General features: G+C 45.4%; 1 protein-coding gene across 3 annotated transcripts in view; it reads right to left on the minus strand.

The window, feature by feature from the left end:
* MAST2 (microtubule associated serine/threonine kinase 2) overlaps nucleotides 1-19708 on the minus strand; it is a 354118-nt gene that overhangs the window by 230947 nt on the left and 103463 nt on the right. For all 3 annotated transcript variants that reach the window (XM_033915410.1, XM_033915412.1, XM_033915409.1), the window contains one exon: nucleotides 6853-6928. In XM_033915410.1, the coding sequence (XP_033771301.1) occupies nucleotides 6853-6928 (76 nt within the window). The remainder of the gene's footprint in view (nucleotides 1-6852; nucleotides 6929-19708) is intronic.

Below are 19708 nucleotides of genomic sequence, written 5' to 3' on the forward strand. Positions count from 1 at the left end.
ATGTCCTTTGCCAGATACGGTCTCCAAAACTGAACACAATACTTCAAGTAGGGCCTCACCAATGATCTGTATGGTGGCACCAACACCTTCTTTCTTCTACTGGTTACGCCTCTCTTTATACAGCCCAGCATCCTTCTGGCAGCAGCCACTGCCTTGTTGCACTGTTTTTTCACCTTTAGATCTTCAGACACTATCACCCCAAGGTCCCTCTCCCCATCAGTGGATATCAGCCTCTCACCTCCCAGCACATACGGTTCCTTCCGATTATTAATCCCCAAATGCGTTACTCTGCATTTCTTTGCATTGAATTTTAGTTGCCAGGCATTAGACCATTTCTCTAACTTTTGCAGATTCTTTTTCATATTTTCCACTCCCTCTTCGGTGTCTACTCTGTTACAGATCTTGGTATTATCTGCAAAAAGGCAAACCTTTCCTTCTATCCCTTTAGCAATGTCATTCACAAACATATTGAACAGGATCGGCCCCCAGCACCAAACCCCTGAGGGACTCCACTACTCACCTTTCCTTCCTGCACGCGACTTCCATTAACCACCACCCTCTGGCTTCTGTCCGACAACCAGTTTCTAATCCAGTTCACCACTTTGAGTTTTAACTTCAGCCCTTCAAGTTTGTTCAAGAGCCTCCTATGAGGAACCATGTCAAAGGCTTTGCTGAAATCTAAGTAAATGACATCTAGTATATGTCCTTGATCCAGTTCTCTGGCCACCCAATCAAAAAATTCAATCAGGTTCGTTTGGCAAGATTTACCTTTAGTAAAGCCATATTGTCTCAGATCCTGTAACCCATTAGATTCTAGGAAGTACACTATCCTTTCTTTCAGCAGCACTTCCATTATTTTTTCAACAATCAAAGTGAGGCTTACCGGCCTGTAGTTTCCTGCTTCATCTCTGTGACTACATTTATGAATAGGGACCACACTCGCTCTTATCCAATTCCCAGGAACCAATCCCATCTCCAGAGATTAGTTGAATAAGTCTTTAATAGGGCCCGCCAGAACCTCTCTGAGCTCCTTCAGTATCCTGGGATGGATCCTTATCGGTCCCATCATTTTGTTCATCTTCAATTTTTCAAGTTGCTCATAAACACTTTCCTCCATAAACGGCGCAGAATCTAAACTAAACTAAAACTTAGTTTTATAGACCGAGTCATCAACTAAGAGGAGCTCGACTCGGTTAACAATAATGTAAAACACAATACATAAATTTGACAAGGAAGAGTAGACTGAAGTAGTTAATTTCCAAAATGTTTAATAAACAAAAAAAGTTTTCAGAACTTTCCAGAATAAAGCAAAAGAACCTAAGCTTCTTAATGTAAGCGGTAAAGCTTTCCAGAATTCAGTTAATTTAAAAGCAAAAGAATTACTAAATCTCTTAAAGGTTCTGTTTTTACCAATGAGAGAGGGCAATGTAAGTTTTAATTTTTGAGAACTTCTGACAAGATGAGATGTATGAACATTCCAGTCTAAAGGAATCAAAGTGGCAAAAATGCCAAATAGGATCTTAAATGCAATACAAATGCACTTAAATTTAATTCTGAGATATACTGGAAGCCAATGTAATTCCTTGAGCAGAGGGGTTACGTGATCAAATTTACTCTTACCGAAAATAAGTTTAGCTGTAGTGTTCTGTATTAATTGAAGTCTCTGCAGACTGACCTTTGAAAGACCCAAATACACTGAATTGCCGTAATCCAGCCTTGACAAAATAATTGATTGAACCAATACAGAGAAGTGTTGTTGGTGAAAAAATGCTCTCACTCTTCTCAGAGCACGGAGGCTGAAAAAACACTTTTTAATAAGCGAGTTTAGTTGGTCCATAAATGTAAGTGAAGAATCGATAACAATACCCAGTATTAATGAGGAAAACTCAATTTTCTTGTGTAACTTTGCCAGACAACCTCAGACAACCTTCTCTGGGATTTTCTTCCGTGAACACAGAACAGAAGTATTTGTTTAGAATGTTTGCTTTTTCTCATCACTCTCCACATATTGGTTTCCAGCATCTTTTAGTTTAGCAATTCCATTTTTCATCTTCCTACTTTCACTAATATATCTGAAAAAATATTTGTCTCCCTTTTTTACGTTTTTAGCCATTTGCTCTCTGCCTGCGCTTTCGCCAGATGCATCTCTCTCTTGGCTTCTTTCAGTTTCACCCGGTAGTCCTTTCTATACCGTATTTTCACGCAAATAACACGCACCCGTATAAAACGCGCACACGTGTATAGCGCGCAGAAATCACGATGATAAGCACAAAAACTTTGGTATAACGCGCTCACGATTATACCGCGCATGCTGCCCGACTCTCCGTTCACCCCCCTGACTTCCGTGCACTGCCCCGCCTCTCCGTGCGCTGTCCCGACTCTCCGTTCACCCCCCCTGACTTCCGTGCACTGCCCCGACTTTCCGTGCGCTGTCCCGACTCTCCGTTCACCCCCCCCTGACTTCCGTGCACTGCCCCGCCTCTCCGTGCGCTGTCCCGACTCTCCGTTCACCCCCCCCTGACTTCCGTGCACTGCCCCGCCTCTCCGTGCGCTGTCCCGACTCTCCGTTCACCCCCCCCTGACTTCCGTGCACTGTCCCCCCTTGAAGGTCTGTCCCCATCCTGAAAGCCTGATGCCCCCCCCCCCGACGTCCGATACATCCCTCCCCCCGAAGGACCGCCGACTCCCCAACAATATCGGGCCAGGAGGGAGCCCAAATCCTCCTGGCCACGGCGACCCCCTAACCCCACCCCGCACTACATTACGGGCAGGAGGGATCCCAGGCCCTCCTGCCCTCGACGCAAACCCCCCTCCCCCCAACGACCCCCCCCCCCCAAGAACCTCCGACCGCCCCCCCAGCCGACCCGCGACCCCCCCTGGCGACCCCCACGACCCCCCCACCCCCCTTCCCCGTACCTTTGGTAGTTGGGCCAGAAGGGAGCCCAAACCCTCCTGGCCATGGCGACCCCCTAACCCCACCCCGCACTACATTACGGGCAGGAGGGATCCCAGGCCCTCCTGCCCTCGACGCAAACCCCCCTCCCCCCCACCGCCCGCCCCCCCCAAGATCCTCCGACCGCCCCCCCAGCCGACCCGCGACCCCCCTGGCGACCCCCACGGCCCCCCCCCCCTTCCCCGTACCTTTGGTAGTTGGCCGGACAGACGGGAGCCAAACCCGCCTGTCCGGCAGGCAGCCAACGAAGGAATGAGGCCGGATTGGCCCATCCGTCCTAAAGCTCCGCCTACTGGTGGGGCCTAAGGCGCGTGGGCCAATCAGAATAGGCCCTGGAGCCTTAGGTCCCACCTGGGGGCGCGGCCTGAGGCACATGGTCGGGTTGGGCCCATGTGCCTCAGGCCGCGCCCCCAGGTGGGACCTAAGGCTCCAGGGCCTATTCTGATTGGCCCACGCGCCTTAGGCCCCACCAGTAGGCGGAGCTTTAGGACGGATGGGCCAATCCGGCCTCATTCCTTCGTTGGCTGCCTGCCGGACAGGCGGGTTTGGCTCCCGTCTGTCCGGCCAACTTCCAAAGGTACGGGGAAGGGGGGTGGGGGGGTCGTGGGGGTCGGCCAGGGGGGTCGCGGGTCGGCTGGGGGGGCGGTCGGAGGTTCTTGGGGGGGGGACGGTCGTTGGGGGGGAGGGGGGTTTGCGTCGAGGGCAGGAGGGCCTGGGATCCCTCCTGCCCGTAATGTAGTGCGGGGTGGGGTTAGGGGGTCGCCGTGGCCAGGAGGGTTTGGGCTCCCTTCTGGCCCGATATTGTCGGGAAGTCGGCGGTCCTTCGGGGTGGGGGTGCGAGTGGTCCTGCCGGGGGGGGGGGGATGTATCGGACGTCGGGGAGTCGGCCGGGCAAGAGGGCTTGGGCTCCCTCTTGCTCCGATCGTGGATGCGGGTGCGGGTGGGAGCGCGTGCGAGTGGTCGTTCGGAGTGGGGGTGCGAGTGGTCCTGCTGGGGGGGTGAATCGGGCGGCGGGCGGGGTGGGAACTATGTTTGAAAACTTTTGTATACCGCGCTCACGCATATAACGCGCGAGGGGTATGCGCGGTAGGTAAAAACGCGTATAACGCGCGCGTTATATGCGTGAAAATACGGTACTCCTGTTCTTGGATTTTTAATATTTCAGGAACGCCTATTTTTTGCCTTTATTTCCTCCGCCATTAGTTTGGAGAACCATATCGGTTTCCTTTTTCTCTTGTTTTTATTTATTTTCTTCACATAAAGGTCCATAGCCATTTTTATTGCTCCTTTCAACTTAGACCACTGATTTTCCACTTCTCTTATGTCATCCCATCCTAACAACTCTTTCTTCAGGCACTCTCCCATTTTATTAAAGTACGTACATCTGAAATCTAGGACTTTAAGTACTGTGCGGCCGCTCTCCACTTTAGCTGTTATATCAAACCAAACCGTTTGATGATCGCTACTTCCCAGGTGAACACCCACTCGAACATTAGAGATACTCTCCCCATTTATGAGGACCAGATCCAATATCGCTTTTTCCCTCGTGGGTTCCATCACCATTTGTCTGAGCAGAGCCTCATGAAAGGCATTCACAATCTTCCTACCTCTTTCCATTCCGCATCCACATCCGGCAGGTTGAAATCTCCCAACAGCAGCACCTCCTCTGTCTTTCCAAACTTTTGGATATCCACAATCAGATTGTTATCAATTTGCTGCAAGTAAGTCAGAGGTCTGTAGACTACACCCATGTAGATAGAAGTTCCATCTTCTCTTTTCAGAGCAATCCATATCGCTTCTTCCTCTCCCCAGGTCCCTTACATTTCAGTCACTTGGATATCGTTTTTTACATAGTGAGCTAATCCTCCACCTTTTTGACCATCTCTGTCCTTCCTAAAATGATTATATACCGGTATGTTTGCATCCCATCCATGGGATTCACTGAACCATGTCTCTGTGATAACAACAACATCCAGGTCTGCCTCTAACATCATGAACTTTGTTGCTTAGACTGCGAGCATTTGTGGTCATCGCTTTCCAGCTATTTTTCAGTGGTAATCTCCTTTTTCGCATAGTTTTTTTAAATTTCGTTTCACTTCCCGTTGCAAAGCTCAGAAATGAGTTGCTAATATTGTTTATATTGCAATCTTTACTACCATCACATCTTGTCTTTTGCTGGGGGTGGCCTCTATAATTGTCCTTCATACATATTCCACCCGCACCTTCTAGTTTAAATACCTAGAAACATATTGTCTGAATTTCTCAGCTAGAATTCTTTTTCCTGCAATGGTAAGGTGCAGCCCATCATTACAATATAGTCTCTTGTTGTTCCATGTATTGCCCCATCCTCTTTTGTACCTAAAGCTTTTTTGATGACACCAGGAGTTGGTGATGGAGGCTATAAAAGTGGAACAGCAACTGGGGTTTTTTCTGGGTCTGGTTACTAGAAGAGACGGAGACGGGGCATTCTGGGGTCACAGGGTCTTGAAAAGATTTGAAGTTTTACATCACCAGATGTAATGGCCCTGACCCAAAAACAGACAGTCTGATGTTTAAATCTTGTGGTTAGCATTTTTCTAAACCAATGGCTGTGGTACTTAAGTTATATAAGTATATTCAACATCACTATCCGGAGAGTGTGTGGGGTTGAATATATGTGGAGGGGCATAATTAAAAGAAACGTCTAAGTCCGTTTTGGGCCTAAGTCGCAAGTCACCCAAAGTCGGCAGTGTTAAAAGTCCACAAAGAGGGGGAAGAAAGTGCAGCTGACACCATATGCGCTCTGAAGAAACACAATTGGTGCCTATAAAGCCTGCGCTAGCATTTCTGATCAAGTCAAGGAGTGACTAAACAGCAGGGGAAACAAGCAGGCTGGCTGAGCAGGCCCCGCAGGATCCACCAGTCAACTGAAGACCAAAGTCTGCTCCTCTCTTGCAGGCTAGGAAGTCACTGGAGATGAACAGGAGCACAAAATACCAAGAAAAACTGACAAAAATACGCGAAAACTAAAAAAGAAGATCAAGTAGATCAATGTTGCTCCTTCCAGCTTGCTTACAGATGAAATATCTGACTGGGGGCAGCAGAAGACAGGGAGATGAAGGAGGTATAAATCATTTATACTCACAGTAAAATTTTAGTAACTCACATTTTAAAGAAAAAAGGCAGAGGAGGGTTGACTGCAGCAGTTATGACCCTAACACAATAGGGGGGGGGGGGTTTGACCACACAGAGTCGTAGGTACAAACCTGGCCACATTCTGTATAGTTTGGATGGCTATGCTGGTCTTTATCTGCCATCATATACTATAAGAGAGCAATTTTTAAAGCTAGGGGGGAGGAGGGAATGGGACTTGTATACCGCTTATTTGTGGTTACACATTCAAAGTGGTTTGCATACATACACGTACTTACTTTGTACCCAAAGCAATGGAGGATTGGGTGACTCGCCCAGGGTCACAAGGAGCAGCACTCGTATTTCATCCCACAACCTCAAGGTGCTGAGGCAGCATCTCTACCACTAACCACTCCTCACCATTTAGTGACACATAATGTAAGACTTAAAAAGACAGATCTTAGAATGTAAGCGCATAGGAAGCCAGTGCAAAGCAGAAAGGCAAGGAATGATATTATCAAAGCATCTACAACATGTTAAAAGCCAAGCTCTAGGATTCTGGGTAACCTTTAGAGAATGTAGCATGAGTGCTGGCAAACCAATATATAGTGAATATATGAAGGCAAGAAATATTCTTTATAAAATCCATTTTCTATTTTCCTAGGGAGTACAGAAGATAAGGTAAGGGAGGCAAAGACATAGGCACATTATTTCTTCAGAAATGAATTTAAATCTGTGTGTACTTAAATTAATTTGCAGTGTATATTGCATGCTAATGTAGGACTTACCTTGGGAAATCTTTCTTTGTATACATGATTCATCATCACTATTTCACTATCAAACAAAACAGGAGAACGACCAGGACTGAAAACAAATACAGAGAGATTTATTTATGTGATAGAGAACCATGAATAAGGATATATATTCTGCACATACAGTAGACTCTCTGTTAACCAGAACTCAAGCAACCAGCAAAAAAACAAAAAAAAAAATCAAAGAAATGCTATAATACTTTAAAAATAAAATCAATTACTGGCAGACAGTAATGTGAGGTGAATGTATGAACCGAGGACCATGTAGCAGCTTTACAAATTTCCTCAATAGGGGCAGAGCAAAAAAAAAAGCTACTGAAGCTGCCATAGCTCGAACTTTATGGGCTGTGACCAGTGTTCCCTCTAAGCGGGCGGGTGTTGTGAGCAAACTTTTTTCACCGTGAGCCAAAAATATCGGGCGCCAGCAAGTTATGAGCCAACTCGCCCGATTCTCCTCTCGCCGCCCTGCCATCTGCCGTACGCCTCTTCCGATCGTGCGCTGTGACGAGAAACGTGTGCGCTGCGATGTAATATTTTGTGCGCCAGCGCACGCCAGCGCAGCTTAGCGGGAACACTGGTTCAAATGGTTTTATTTATTTCCCCAAATTTATTTTTGTTATACGCATTGAAAATATTTGATATTGCGTTTAAATCAAAATCTCAATAAACTTGAAATGAGTGCCCGTGAGATTGTGGGAGGGTTAAATACTCAAAACTTAGAAGTTTTTGCTACGCCAGCTTTCTGGTATCTTTACATACAGTGGCGTACCTAGCATATGTAACATCCGGGGCCCATCATTTTTTGGCATCCCCCCCCATCTGTAAGAAAAACATGATTTTTAGTAACAAACCACACGTCACACATGAGTACCTAGGAAAAGGCAGCATCTTACATATTGCAGTGAGCAGTACATCAATACACCCATTGTAAAACTAAACAAGCCAGACCAGCACAGATCAATCCTACACCGTCAATCCTAACAGAAAACCATGTCTTTCGAACACACAGAACACAGAAAACACCTTCGCCTAGTAAGGAATATGTAATCACAAACTAACCCCTCCCTCTTTTACAAAACTGTAGTGTGGATTTTAGCTACGGAGGTAACAGCTCTGATGCTCATAAAATTCTGAGCATCAGAGCTGCTACCACCAAGGCTGGTGCTAAAAACGCTTCACAGTTTTGTAAAAGGGGGGATAAAATAAAAATACATAGACAAAGGTTAAATTGAACCAGCAAGAAGCTGGACTCTGCATACAATGCTTCACAGAAACAGTGACACATGTCTCCTAAAGCAATAAATAAATAGAAATTTTTTTCTACCTTTGTCTTCTGTGGTTTCTCCTTTCCTCATCTTCTTGTAACTCTCTTCCTTCCATTCACTGTCTGCCGTCTCTCTTCCCCTATATGGCATCTTCTCTCCTTCTATGCCCCTTCCAGAAACTGTATGCCTCCCCCTTCCATCTCTCCTTTCACCCCATTGGTCTGGCATCTCTCTCCTCGCCTTCCCTCTCCCACACCTCTCCTCATAGTCTGGTATCTCCCCTTCCCTGATTCTCTGGCATCTCTCTCCTTTCCTTTTCTTCCATCTTTCGCTCCCCCTCCATGCTCTCACATCTCCCCCTTCCTTTTCCCTTAGACTGGCATACCTTCCTCCTATGCTCCAAGCCCTGGCATCTCCTTTAATTCCCTCCCTCATCTTCCTTCTCCCTCCAGCTGGGTACCGCAACACTCTTCCCTGCAGCTCTGCACTTCCCCACAATTGCCATGCTTCGGTTCCTCTTCTTCCTTCCTTCCTCCCCCCCCCCCCCCCGCGGGACCCTGCGGCACCATCAACTCTTACTCCCTCTAATGTCGGCCCTGCAGCTCCAGACTTCCTCGCACCTTCTCCCCTCCCCCTTTGGATCGCTATTATTTTAAATGTTATAGCCGCGGAGCTGTATCCATCAGTGGAGATGTCTAACCTCGGCCTGCCCCGGAACTCTTACTGCAGCAGCCGCCCGTCTAGGCAGGAACAGGAAGTCACTGTTGCAGTAAGAGTTCCGGGGCAGGCCGAGGTTAGACATCTCCACTGATGGATACAGCTCCGCGGCTATAACATTTAAAATAATAGCGATCCAAAGGGGGAGGGGAGAAGGTGCGAGGAAGTCTGGAGCTGCAGGGCCGACATTAGAGGGAGTAAGAGTTGATGGTGCCGCAGGGTCCCGCGGGGGGGGGGGGGGGAGGAAGGAAGGAAGAAGAGGAACCGAAGCATGGCAATTGTGGGGAAGTGCAATCCCCCCAATGCGTCCCCTTACCTTACCTCCCCTTACCTTTGCGACGCGTGTGTGCGCTGTGAAGAGAAACTTTGCGCTGCGATGTAATATTTTGTGCGCGAGCGCAGGCCAGCGCACCTTAGCGGGAACACTGGCTGTGACACGACTCTCTGGTTGCAGCCCAGCCTGAGCATAAAGCACAGCTACTTACCGTAACAAATGCAGCAGGCAGATATTCTCACACATCATTGATGTCACCAACGGAGCCCCGGTATGGACAGTTGAAAAGTGAATCGCAACTTTAAGTTTTGAAAGTTCGCGATTTGTCCGCCCCGCGCATGCGCTAGTGCCTTCCCGCCTGACGGAGGCGCGCAGTCCCCTCAGTTAAGATAAGCCAGCTAAGAAGCCAACTAGGGGAGGTGGGTGGGTTGTGAGAATATCTGCCTGCTGTCCCTGGATAACACCTGTTACAGTAAGTAACTGTGCTTTATCCCAGGACAAGCAGGCAGCATATTCTCACACATGAGTGACTTCCAAGCTAACTACAAAGGGATGGAGGGAGAGAGAGTTGGTCTTTAAGAAAACAAATTTTACACAACTGACTGGCCAAAGTGCCCAACCCGTCTGGAAAAATTTTCCAGACAGTAACGTGAAGTAAAGGTATGAACTGAGGACCAGGTGGCAGCTTTGCAGATTTCTTCAATAGGAGTAGACCTGAGGAAAGCAATAGAAGCTGCCATAGCTCGTTCTTTGTGAGCAGTGACACGACTCTCCAGAGACAGTCCGGTCTGAGTATAGCAGAATGAGATACAAGCAGCCAACCAGTTGGAAATTGTCCTTTTGGTTACAGGATGACCCAACTTGTTAGGATCAAATGAGATGAATAGTTGGGGAGATGTTTTGTGAGGCTTGTCCGATTGATGTAGTAGACCAAAGCACATTTACAGTGCTAAGTATGCAGCGCCATTTCTCCTGGATGAGAATGAGGCTTAGAGGAAAAAACTGGAAGAACAATGGACTGATTAAGATGAAAGTCCGTAACTATTTTCGGTAGAAACTTAGGATGCATACGTGGAACCACTTTATGATGGTGAAAAACTGTGAAAGGTGGATCTGAGACTAACGCCTGTAGCTCACTGACCTTTCTGGCAGAATTGAGCGAGATGAGAAAAACAACTTTCCAGGTGAGAAATATGAGATGAGCTGTTGCCATTGGTTCAAATGGTGGCTTCATCAACCTGGAAAGAACTACATTAAGGTCCCAGACAACAGGTGGAGGTTTAAGATGTGGTTTAACATTGAAAAGACCTTTCATTAATCTGGAGACCAATGGATAAGCAGTGAGAGGCTTTCCCTCTACTAGTATGCGAAAAGCTGTAATAGCGGTGAGATGGACTCTGATAGATGTAGATTTAAGACCACAATGACGAAGACACCAAGAAGAAAACCGAGTCCACTTTTGTTGATAACACTGTTGAGTGGCCGGTTTCCTGGAAGCGTCAATAATAGTTCCGACAGGCTGAGAGAGATGCAGTGATGTCTGCCCGAGAGATACCAAGCTGTCAGGTGTAACGACTGCAGGTTGGAATGAAGAAGAGCTCATTGATTCTGTGTAAGCAGAGTAGGAAATATTGGAAGAAGTATGGGCTCCCTGGTGCTGAGTTGAAGTAGAAGGGAGAACCAATGTTGTCTGGGCCACTGAGGAGTTATGAGCATCATGGTGGCTGACTCCTGCTTGAGTTTGAAAAGAGTTTTCAGGATGAAAGGAGTGGGAGGAACACATAGAGGAACAGTTGCGTCCAATCGAGAAGAAATGCATCTGCTTCCAGGCGGTGAGGAGAGTAAACCCGGGAGCAGAAGCGAGACAGTTTGTGGTTGTGGGGAGCTGCAAATAACTCCACCTTAGGAGTGCCCCATTGTGCAAAAACAAAGAGTTATCGAGTTGAGTGTCCATTCATGAGGCTGGAGAATTCTGCTGAGGTTGTAAGCCAAGGAATTCTGTTCGTCCTGTATGCAGACTTCTCTCAGAAAAAGGTTGCGGTTGGTCGCACAAAGCCAAATCTTTTGAGCCTCTTGACAAAAGGGAAGTGAGACCGTGCCTCCTTGCTTTTTGATGTAGTACATCACTACTTGATTGTCCATACAAAGGAGGAGAACTTGGTCGGTCAGGAGACGTTGAAAAGCTTTTAGTGCATAATACATTGCTCTGAGCTCCAGCAAATTGATGTGAAATTTGCATTCTTTGGAAGTCCAATAAACCTGTGTTTGAAGGCCGCTCATGTGCGCTCCCCAGGCACACGAAGAAGCATCTATCATGAGTAACTGGTGATGCAGAGAAAGATGGAAAAGAAGACCTCTGGATAGATTGGAGGAGGTCATCCACCACTGGAGCGACTGCAAAAGAGATGAGGTTACAGAAATATGTTGTGAGAGTGGATCTGTCGCCTGACAGAAGCGAGGGCCCACTAAAGAGTGCGAAGATGCAATCGGGCTAGTGGGATGACATGAACTGTGGAGGCCATGTGGCCTAGGAGAACCATTAAGCGTCTCGCAGAGATTGTTTGTAGCTGAAACATCTGTTGACAGAGATGAAGCAAAGCAGCTAAGCGATCTGGAGGGAGAAATGCCCTCATGAGAATAGTATCCAGAATAGCCCTGATGAACTGAAGACGCTGAGTTGGTTGGAGGTTGAACATTGAAAAATTGATTTCGCAGCCCAAGGTTTGAAGTAAAGAAATGGTGTGAGTCGTCGTCAGGGTCACTTCCTGAGACGATGAAGCCTTGATCAACCAATAGTCTAGATAAGGAAATACCTGAAGACCCTGGGATCGGAGGGCTACTGCCACAACAATTAAGCACTTCGTGAAGACTCTGGAAGAAGATGCCAGGCCGAACAGAAGAACTTTGTATTGGTAGTAACGATGATTGATTTGAAAGTGAAGATATTTTCTGGAAGCCGGATGAATTGGTATATGCATGTAGGCTTCCTTGAGGTACAGAGAGCATAGCTATTCATTCTGAGCCAATAGGGGATAAAGGAGGATGAGAGAGAGCATTCAAAACTTCTCTTTGACCAGATATTTGTTGGGAGCTCGGAAATCCAGGATAGGTCGCAGACCTCCTGTCTTTTTGGGGACCAAGAAATATCGGGAGTAAAAGCCTTGGTCGTGTTGAGAGGAAGGAACTTCTTCGATGGCACTTAGGAGGAGGGATTGAACCTCCTGGAGTAGAAGAGAGGACTGCATCAGATTTAAAGCAGACTCTTTTGAAGGATAGTAAGGAGGAAGGGTGTGAAAATGGGCGATTTATCAAATGTACTAATAAAACTAAAACTAAAGAATATACCCTTGACAAATGATATTGGGAATCCAAAGATCTGATGTAATGAGCTCCCAGTGATTGATGTAAATCTGAAGACGTCCCCCTATGGTTGAGGTAGAGAAAGTAGCAGAGGAGCACGTCAAAAAGGCTGTGCAGGTTTCTGAGGAGCAGCCAGTTATTTAGGTTGTTGACGTGCCTGTTGTCGTTGTTGACGAGGCTGGATAGGTGCCTGAGGAGTAGGCTTGGCAGTATATCTGTGTTGGTAAGAGGAAGCAGGTTTAAAAGGCCAAGCAGGTGGAGGCTTCTTTTTGGGCTTAACCAACACATCCCATCTGGTCTCATGAGCGAACAGCTTTTGGGTGGCAGTGTCAGTGGAGGCTCCAAAGAGCTCATCACCAAGGCATGGAGCATTAGCCAGATGGTCTTGGTGGTTAATGTCAAGATCTAAAACACGTAACCATGCCAGACATCTCATTGCCACAGACATAGCTGCTGCTCGAAAGTATCATAAACAGATCTCACCATGTATTTTCAAAGTTGCAGAGAGGTAAAGACCAGAGATTGAAATTTTTTGGCTTTACGTGAAGGCAGATATTGATGAAGCGATAAAAGTTGTTTAAAAGAAGATACTTCATATAACAAAAAAGAAAAAGGCATAACTGGATGCTCTGTTTGCCAACATTGAGTTTTGGTACAGACGTCTACCAAACTTGTCCATTGTCCTACTCTCTCTACCAGGAGGAACGGACTTGCCCCAGAGGATTTTTTCAAAGTGGATCCAAACACGAGAGACTCATGGGGTAATTGAGGCTTATCAAAGCCAGGCAAGGGTAACGCTTTATAAAGAGATTCCAAACGTTTAGGAGCCACTAGCATAACGAGAGGAGTCTCAAGGTTTTTATAGAAAGTTTCCCTCAGAATGGCATCGAGTGGAAGCTTTAACAGTTCCTTAGGAGGAAGATCATAATCAAGTGTGTCCAAGTACTCTTAGTTGTATTTGGAATCAGCCTCCAAAGAAACATCCAGATCATGTGCCATCTGTCGCAAAATTCTGGTAATAGAAAGTTTTTCTGAAGGACAAGAAGCTCTGGTAGGTGAACGTCAAGGTGACCCAGAAGCAGAAGAGTCCACATAGGTAGTAGATGGCATTTCAGGCTCAGTATCCACCAATAAATCTGAATCTCTGAAATGATGGGATTGGTGTCGACGTCTCCAAATGTTTAGATTTACTAGAGACTTTTCCTGACCGTGCCGGAGTAGCTTCTCGAGATGTGGCCGAGGAGGATCAGTGCTGAAGTGGAATGCTCGAGTCCTGTGTCGAGGATGTCCGCACCGGTGGAGTAGCAGTAAGAGGGGTGGTCGATGCCGTGAGCAACTCAGACCAGACCAGCTCCTGGAGAGTCGGTGCTGTGCTTGCTAAAAGGTGAGCTACCACCAAGAGGGTAAATAGCTCTCCTAACTCCTCTCAAAGCAGATTGTCAATTTTCTGCTTAAGGGAAAGTGCCAGTTCTATTTACTTCTTTTTGGCCGGTATGGATGGCTGGTCAACACGATCGGGGATGATGAGGCCCTCACCGATATCAGAGCCGTGCATTTACGAGACTTACGTGAGGTTGGCAGGACTTGACTCACTGCAGCTTCGAACTGCATCCCGGAAGGGGTAATGGAAGGCTTCTTAACCGGCTTACCCAGAGACATGGTGAATTGGGACACCGGAGTCAAAGTTGGTGGATCCATCCTCAATGTCGTCTTGGTCGCTGTGGTCTTGGTCGGCGCGGACAGAGTCGTAGATGAACTGGGCTCCGCTTCCACTGCAGCGTCAAATAGATGTTTTTGTTGAAGTAACCGATTTTTGAGAGTGCGCTTCTGAAGGGAAGAGCAGCGGGAGCAGGAGTAGGAATGGTGCTCGGGTCCCAAACACTGCAAGCACCAGCGGTGAGAGTAGGTGACAGAAATGGCCCGAGCACAGCAACTGCACTTTTGAAACCCGCCGGCAGGTGGGACATGGATCAAATAAACTCTCTGGTTAAGAAATATTTTTTCAACTTACAAATGTTGAGGAAGGTCAGATCTCTTTTCCATCAACGTCATTTTTCTGTTTTGGCCCAATCTATTATATTATCCCGGTTAGATTATTGTAACGCCATTTATCTTGGCATCGCTAAGAACTGCCTTCAAAAACTACAATTGATTCAGAATAGCGCCGCAAAGTTGATCTATGGAAAGAACAAATTTGACTATGTTACTCCTTTGTTTTTCTCTCTCCATTGGCTCCCGGTTTATTTTAAAATTCAATTTAAGTGTTTATGTATTGTTTTTAAGATTTTACATGGTATCTTTGCTCCTCTTGTTCCTCTGCTATGGAATGTTTATACATTTTCATATGCAAGAGGCATTCATCGATTTAAACTTTCTCTTCCTTCTAGGAAAGGAATTCAAGGAGTTAAGAATTTTAGCAGCTCTCTGGCGTTTCAATTTCACCAATTATGGAATGAACTTCCACTAATTTTGAGGTGTCCCAGTTCCTTCCAACTCTTTCACAAACTTCTAAAAACTTTTTTATTCGCTAAACATTTTGAAAACTAACTCTCTTGTATTTCAGTTTACTTTATTTTTTAATTTATTGTTAACCGCGTCGAGCTTCCTTTGGTTGAAGACCCAGTATATAAGGTTAGTTGACAAATCGAACTCTATGGCGAAAAGAGTCCATAAGGCCCCGCTGAGCCATAGCCCGCGATGGCAAAGGAAAAAAAAGAAAAGAAAACAAAGATTTTTTTTTTTTTTACTTGATATAGATAAGAAAATTTAAAAAATGAACAAACTGTGACAAAAAAGTCACAATCTGAGAGAGCAGGAAGGCAAGTAAGAGAAAAAATTCAACAGGTGTTGAAAAACGTGTCTTTCTAGCTCTGTGGAAACTAGAAAACTGAGGGAACCGCACGCCTCCGTCGGGCGGTAAGGCACTCGCGCATGCTTGGTGCAGGCTAACAGGAACTTTCTAAACTTAAAGTTGCGATTCACTTTTCAAGTGGACGTACTGGGGCACCATCAGTGACATCACCCATGTGTGAGAATATGCTGCTTTCTTGTCCTGGGAATAACAGAATGATATGCAGGAAGCCAACCAGTTGGAAATCATTCTCTAAGAAACAGGATGCCCCAACGTATTAGGATCAAAACAGCCAAAGAGTTGAGGAGATGATCTGTGCGGCATTGTTCTGCTGAGATAATAGGTCAAAGCCCACTTGCAATCCAGAGTGTGAAGAACCATTTCTCCTGGATGAGAATAAGGCTTGGGAAAAAATACTGGAAACACAATCGATTGATTGAGAAGAAATTCAGTGAAAACATTTAATAAGATCTTTGGATGGGTGTGAAGCACCACCTTGACATGGTGGAACAATGTAAACGATGGGTCCGCCACTAGTGCTTGAAGTTTGCTTACTCTTCTGGCAGAAGTGAGAGTAATGAGAAAAACCAACTTCCAGGTAAGGTATTTGAGATGAGCCATAGACATTGGTTCAAATGGAGACTTCATCAATTTAGCAAGAGCCACACTGAGATCCCAAACCACTGGAGGTGGCTTAAGAGATGGTTTCATATTGAAAAGTCAATTAATGAATCTGGAGATGAGTGAATGAACATTAAGGGGTTCACCCTCTACTGATTGATGAAAGGCTTTGATAGAGTGAGATGGATTCTGATGGATGTAGATTTGAGGATAAAGTCAGATAAATGAAGAAGATAATCCAAAACATGTGAAACAGATGTCGGGTCATGGTGACAAAAACCGTGTCCACTTTTGCTGGTAACACTGCTGTATGGCTGGTTTTCTGGAAGCTTCCAAAATGAGCCTGATCGGTTGGGACAGATGAAGTTTAGTGGAATTCAGCCTGAGAGGTACCAAGCTGTCAGGTGAAAAGACTGAAGGTTGGGATGTAGAAGAGAATCTTGACTCTGCACAAGAAGAGATGGAAATATCGGCAGAGGTATGGGCTCCTTGATTCTGAGTTGAAGTAGAAGGGAGAGCCAAGGCTGCCTGGGCCACCGAGGAGCTATGAAAATCAAGGTGGCCAACTCCTGCTTGGCTTTGACAAGCATCTTAAGTATGAGAGGAATAGGTAGAAACGTGTAAAGGAACTTATGTGTCCAATCCATAAGAAAAGCGTCTGCCTCCAGACGTTGAGGGTAGTAGAATCTGGAGCAGAAGTGAGGAAACTTGTTGTTGTGAAGAGGACACAAACAGATCCACTTGAGGAGTTTCCCATTGAGAAAAGATGGGATGGAGAGCTGTAGAACTGAGCATCCATTCGTAAGGTTGAAGAATTCTGCTGAGTTTGTCTGCTAAGAAATTCTGTTCTCCTTGAATGGAAACAACTTTGAGAAAGATGTTGCAAGCAATCACCCAAAGCCAGATTTTCTGAGCCTCCTGACAGAAGGAGAGAACCTGCACCTCCTTGCTTGTTGATATAGTACATGGCTACTTGATTATCCGTGCGAATCAGAAGGACATTGTTGATTATCAAATGCTGGAAAGCTTTGATGTGAAATTATTGCTCTTTGGATGACCAATGACCCTGAGTTTGAAGGGCATCCAAATGAGCCCCCCAAGAATAAGTTGATGCATCTATGGTCAGAACTTTCTGATGAAGAGATGTGTAGTAGAGAAGACTGCTGGACAGATTGGAAGGGTTCATCCACCACTGAAGCAACTATCAAAGAGAGGAAGTAACAGAAATGTGCTACATTTTTCCCCAGAAAAAGTTACCTTCCTATGCCTAAACGCAGGGGTAAGCAGAGGAGTGTGCTTCCTGCCTCCTCTTACACTTCTCTAACACGGCAAGCGGCAATAACAGCTTATGCTGTTCCAGTTGGAGTGGGCGTTTCCGCTGACCGAGGAGGGCAGACCTCGGTCTTGGAAGGAGAAGTTTCGCTCAGCCCTTTCGGGCCTGGAGTTCCTCCGCGTCCCGGGATGATGTCAGGGACGCCCTCAGCTGCACAGGAAGCGCCGGAATTGATGTCTCCGGCAGCGCTGCAGGTCTCACCCCTGACCCCAGAAGGGAATCATAGCTTGCTGACTCTCTCACAATCAGCATTGGAATTCGGAGGACCTGAATATCAGTGTATAGCAGGGAATGTGGAGATGGAACCTTTGGTGGAGCCTCCCGGAATACCTATCCCTGCTCCACTGATTAAACCAGCGGTGATAGACATGGAGGCGATCTGGAGCGCTTTAGAGACTTTGCACAAGGTATGCTCCCAGTTTGTTGTGTCTGTACAAAATACTAATAATCAATTTAAAACTTTTGAACAGAAATTCCTACAACAGTCTCTTAGAATGGACAAATTAGAGAAATCTGTGGCAGATGTGAAGACTTCTACTAATTTACAACTTAAGGACAAGGCTTTACTTACTAGGAAAATTGAAAATTTGGAGAATGCAAATAGGAATCTGAACTTGAGTCTTTTAAATTTTCCTGTCTCCAAATTTCAGTCTCCTAGGGATCTATTTCATTCCTTTTTAAACACAGTCCTGAAATTTCCTGAAAATAATATGCTACCATTACAAAAGATATATTACCTAAATTTACCAAAGGAGGATAAAGAAAAAAGGAATGCATTACCAGGAGAATTGGATCTCACTGGTATGCTGGAGACATCCCAAGAGGAAATTGTGATTAGAGCCACCTTATTGGTAACTTTTGTCTTTCTTCAAGATAAAGAAGCAATTCTTCGTCTATTTTATAGGACTGAAAAAGTGGAATTTCATGGATTCAAAATTTCCATTTTTCCTGAAGTATCAAAGTGGACGCAAGCCAGACGTAAGAAGTTTCTGGCTTGTCAGTCTGTGTTGAGTTTAGGAGCAACCTTCCAATTACGTTTTCCCTGTAAATGTTGTATTACATATCAGGGTTATAGATATATTTTTTATGAACCCGATCAATTGCAATTCTTTCTTGAAGGTAAAGTAACTACAAGAATTCTGGAGACTTCTATGGAATCAGATAACAAGGCCATTAGTTAATTGACTCCAACTGCACTCTGTAATTTGAATTAATTTAGTTTTATTTCTTGGAATCCAACTACCCTTGGAAGTGATTGATTCTTTCTCTCCTAAAATGTGGACTTTAGTCAGTCACTTTTATGTCTATTATTTCATAATTGGTATTTGTTTCCTGTTTGGATTGTTATATTTCCTTTCAAGTTTTGATTTTTCAACTTGTAAAAGTATAAATAAATAATAATTTATAAAAAAGAAATGTGCTGTGAGAGAGGCTTGATCACTTGAGACCACTGAGAAACTAGAGCCCACTGGGGTATCCTGAGATGAAGTCTCACAAAAGGAGTCATGTAGACTGTGGAGGCCATGTGGCCCAGAAGAACCATCATTCGCCTGGCCGAGGTTGACTGGAGCTGGGCCATTTGATGACAAAGCTGACGTAAAGTGTCCCGACGCTCTTGCGGAAGAAATGCCCTCAGCTGAGATGTATCGAGAAGTGCTCCAATGAATTGGAGCTTCTGAAACGGATGAAGCTGGGAATTTGGAAAGTTGATCTCGAACCCTAAGTTCTGGAGAAACAATATAGTGCAATTCATTGCCAGAATGATATCGTGATAGGAAGGGTCTTTGATAAACCATTCATCTAGATAGGGGAAGACGTGAAGACCCTGAGACCTCAAAGTCATTGTTACTACCACTAGGCATTTGGTGAAAACTCTGGGAAATGATTCCAGGCCAAAAGGTAGGACCTTCTATTGATAGTGGTGATGGCCCACTTGAAATCTGAGGAATTTCTGCAAAGCCGGGTGAAATGGAATATGAATGTAGGCTTCCTTGAGATCTAGAGTAAAGTGGTGATTGTTATGTATCAGTTTTTTCAAATTTACATCAACTGTCTTTACATTTTGCACAGTATTAGGGGACATGTGTCACTGTTTCTGTGGTGTTGCAGAGTCTGGTTTCTTGGCAGTTTAGTTTAACTTTTGTCTACACATTTCTATTTTTAGTTTGTGATTATTCCATATTGGGCGAGGGTGTATCTCTGTTCTGTGTGTATGAAAAGGACATGGTTTTTGTTAGCATCGACTGTACAGGATTAATCGATTGTGCAGGATCTGGCTTGTTTAGTTTTACAATGCATGTGTTGGTGTTCTAGTGCTCACTGCAGTGTTTAAGATGCTGACTTTTCCTAGGTGCACCCTTGTTGTGTGACTCATGGATTATTACTAAAAACTTTTTTATATAGAGGAGGGG

This window comes from Geotrypetes seraphini, chromosome 12, assembly GCF_902459505.1.
Source record: "Geotrypetes seraphini chromosome 12, aGeoSer1.1, whole genome shotgun sequence".
Classification (NCBI taxonomy): domain Eukaryota; kingdom Metazoa; phylum Chordata; class Amphibia; order Gymnophiona; family Dermophiidae; genus Geotrypetes; species Geotrypetes seraphini.